Source organism: Phaethon lepturus, unplaced genomic scaffold (assembly GCF_000687285.1).
Source record: "Phaethon lepturus isolate BGI_N335 unplaced genomic scaffold, ASM68728v1 scaffold23526, whole genome shotgun sequence".
NCBI lineage: Eukaryota > Metazoa > Chordata > Aves > Phaethontiformes > Phaethontidae > Phaethon > Phaethon lepturus.
The window spans coordinates 327-2,232 of record NW_010545896.1 but is presented as its reverse complement, the minus strand read 5'-3'; the positions used below and the strand labels follow the sequence as shown (position 1 = coordinate 2,232).

Below are 1,906 nucleotides of genomic sequence, written 5' to 3'. Positions count from 1 at the left end.
GCTGTGCTGGCCCCTGCCTCCAGCAGGGGCCAGCTGTGGGGGTGCAGCCAGCGCAGGGTCCGTCCCCAGTGTGGGTGCTGCACAGGGCGTGCGAGGGGGCACCTTGACGTCCCCCTCCCACACGGGCACCCCGCCATTCCCATTGCAGGAAACCTGGCAGAGCTCGGAGTGGAGGGTCCCGGTTCCTGCTTGCTTACCCTCCCAGGTCCCGCTGCCCCAGCATCACTCACCAGAGACCAGGCAGGGTCCTCGGGCGCCTGGTAGCGCAGCTCACACTGCAGGTCCATGTGTGCGTTGCTGTGGGCCACCTCCCAGGCCAGGGCGATGCAGTCGGTCTGGAAGGGGATGGACTGGATGCTCTGCAGGACCGGGGGGTCCAGCTTGGCTGGAGGAAGAGCCAGGGAGAGAGCTGGAAAGGTGCCGCGGTGTGCGGAGCCACAGCCTCACATGGGGCCGTTGTTAATGCCATGAGCTGCAGCCGGGACGCTGGCATGCCCAGACCCTGAGGCGAGGGCAGGGCAGGGGCCGGTGCGTGCCCCTGCGCGGAACACAGCGTGATGCTCGGGAGCACAGCAGTGGCACTGCTCTGCAGCCCGGGCTCCAGGCGGGGTTAGTGCCTACACAGGAAAAACTCCCACGGGACCTGGGGTCTGGTACATGGCCAGGAAAGCCGCACGTTTGGGTCTACCAGGGGGTGAGAGCCCAGCACGGCTGTGGGAGGGCTCAGCTGGTTTGTGGGCAGCCTGTCCCTGGGTGCAGAGCAGGGAGGACGAGTCATGCCATCTGGGAAGGTTCCTTTTATAGTTTATAGGAGCTGGATATATTATTAATAGACTTCCTGAATAAATGGGTAATCAATTGCTGGAGAGAGTTGTAGAGTGCAGCAGGTCAACCGGCAGCTCATAACCCGCTGGCACATGTTGCTCAGTCTGTAATGCGGCTTTGGCACCTACTCATCCCGGCAAGACATTTATCATGGGAACCTGCCCGTAAAATATCGCCTAAAAGCCCGACGTGCTTTAATACCCCTCTCTCACCGCTGATGAGCTTCCGTGGACCATGACCTCTGCACAAGGCAGGCGGCTCCGGCCATCACTCACCAACGTCCATGGGGTCGATGCAGAGATGCTCTGACTCAGCTGTGCCCAGCGCGTTGGCAGCAGACACCCATATCTCCATTTTCCGGTAGAGCTGGAGCAGCCGGCGTGGCACCGTGCAGCGGCTGTGGTTGCCTTGTGGGGTGCAGCACGTCACCGCCTGGGCTCTGCTCCTGCAGCAGCGAGAGGGGTGGGCTCGGGGGGACCCTTCAGCAGAGGACAAGGCTTCCCATGTGGTTTGGCAGAGGGCGAGGGCCAGGAGAGGTGGCTAGGGGCCAGGCACCGGGGACCATCACCCCCCAAGGCTTACCCGGCACACTTCAGCACGACGCTGGTGGGGAGGTGGCTGTTGTCTCCCTGCTCCCACTGGCACGTCAGCCCGTAGTCGCTGAGGTTCAGGACACAGCTGAGGTTGAAGGGCTTTGCCGGTGGGTCTGTGAGAGAGCAGATGGGAAAAAGCCTGAGCGAAGCACCCATCCTGGCTGTGGAGGAGCCGCAGCCCACTGTGCCCGGCTGCACAGAGCCCCGCTGCCCCGGCACCGCTCCCCAAACCTGCCCTGCCCCCAGCCTGCCTGCCGGGCACTGGTGTACCAGAACGTGGCCGGGCCGGAGGCCGCCTGCATCAGCCATCAACCCTGGCTGCTGCTCCTGCCCCAGCGGCTTTGCCCGACTCACCCGGGACAGACGCGCATCTTGGGGAGGAGACGTGTGAACCCCAGTGCCAGGTTGCACCTCTGCCAAGTGCACGTGCACAGGTGGGTGGCCCGTAGCGGCAGCAGACTTACAGCCTGCCCTGATCTCAGCCATGC

At 63.9% G+C, this 1,906-nt stretch overlaps 1 protein-coding gene across 1 annotated transcript in view; it reads right to left on the bottom strand.

Annotated features, from left to right (window-relative positions):
• Window positions 1–1,906, bottom strand: part of CSF3R (colony stimulating factor 3 receptor (granulocyte)) — a gene marked incomplete at both ends in the record, with an annotated part of 5,065 nt that overhangs the window by 2,889 nt on the left and 270 nt on the right. The window contains 3 exons of the mRNA XM_010289127.1: window positions 198–385; window positions 1,101–1,270; window positions 1,408–1,531. Of these exons, the coding sequence (XP_010287429.1) occupies window positions 198–385; window positions 1,101–1,270; window positions 1,408–1,531 (482 nt within the window). The remainder of the gene's footprint in view (window positions 1–197; window positions 386–1,100; window positions 1,271–1,407; window positions 1,532–1,906) is intronic.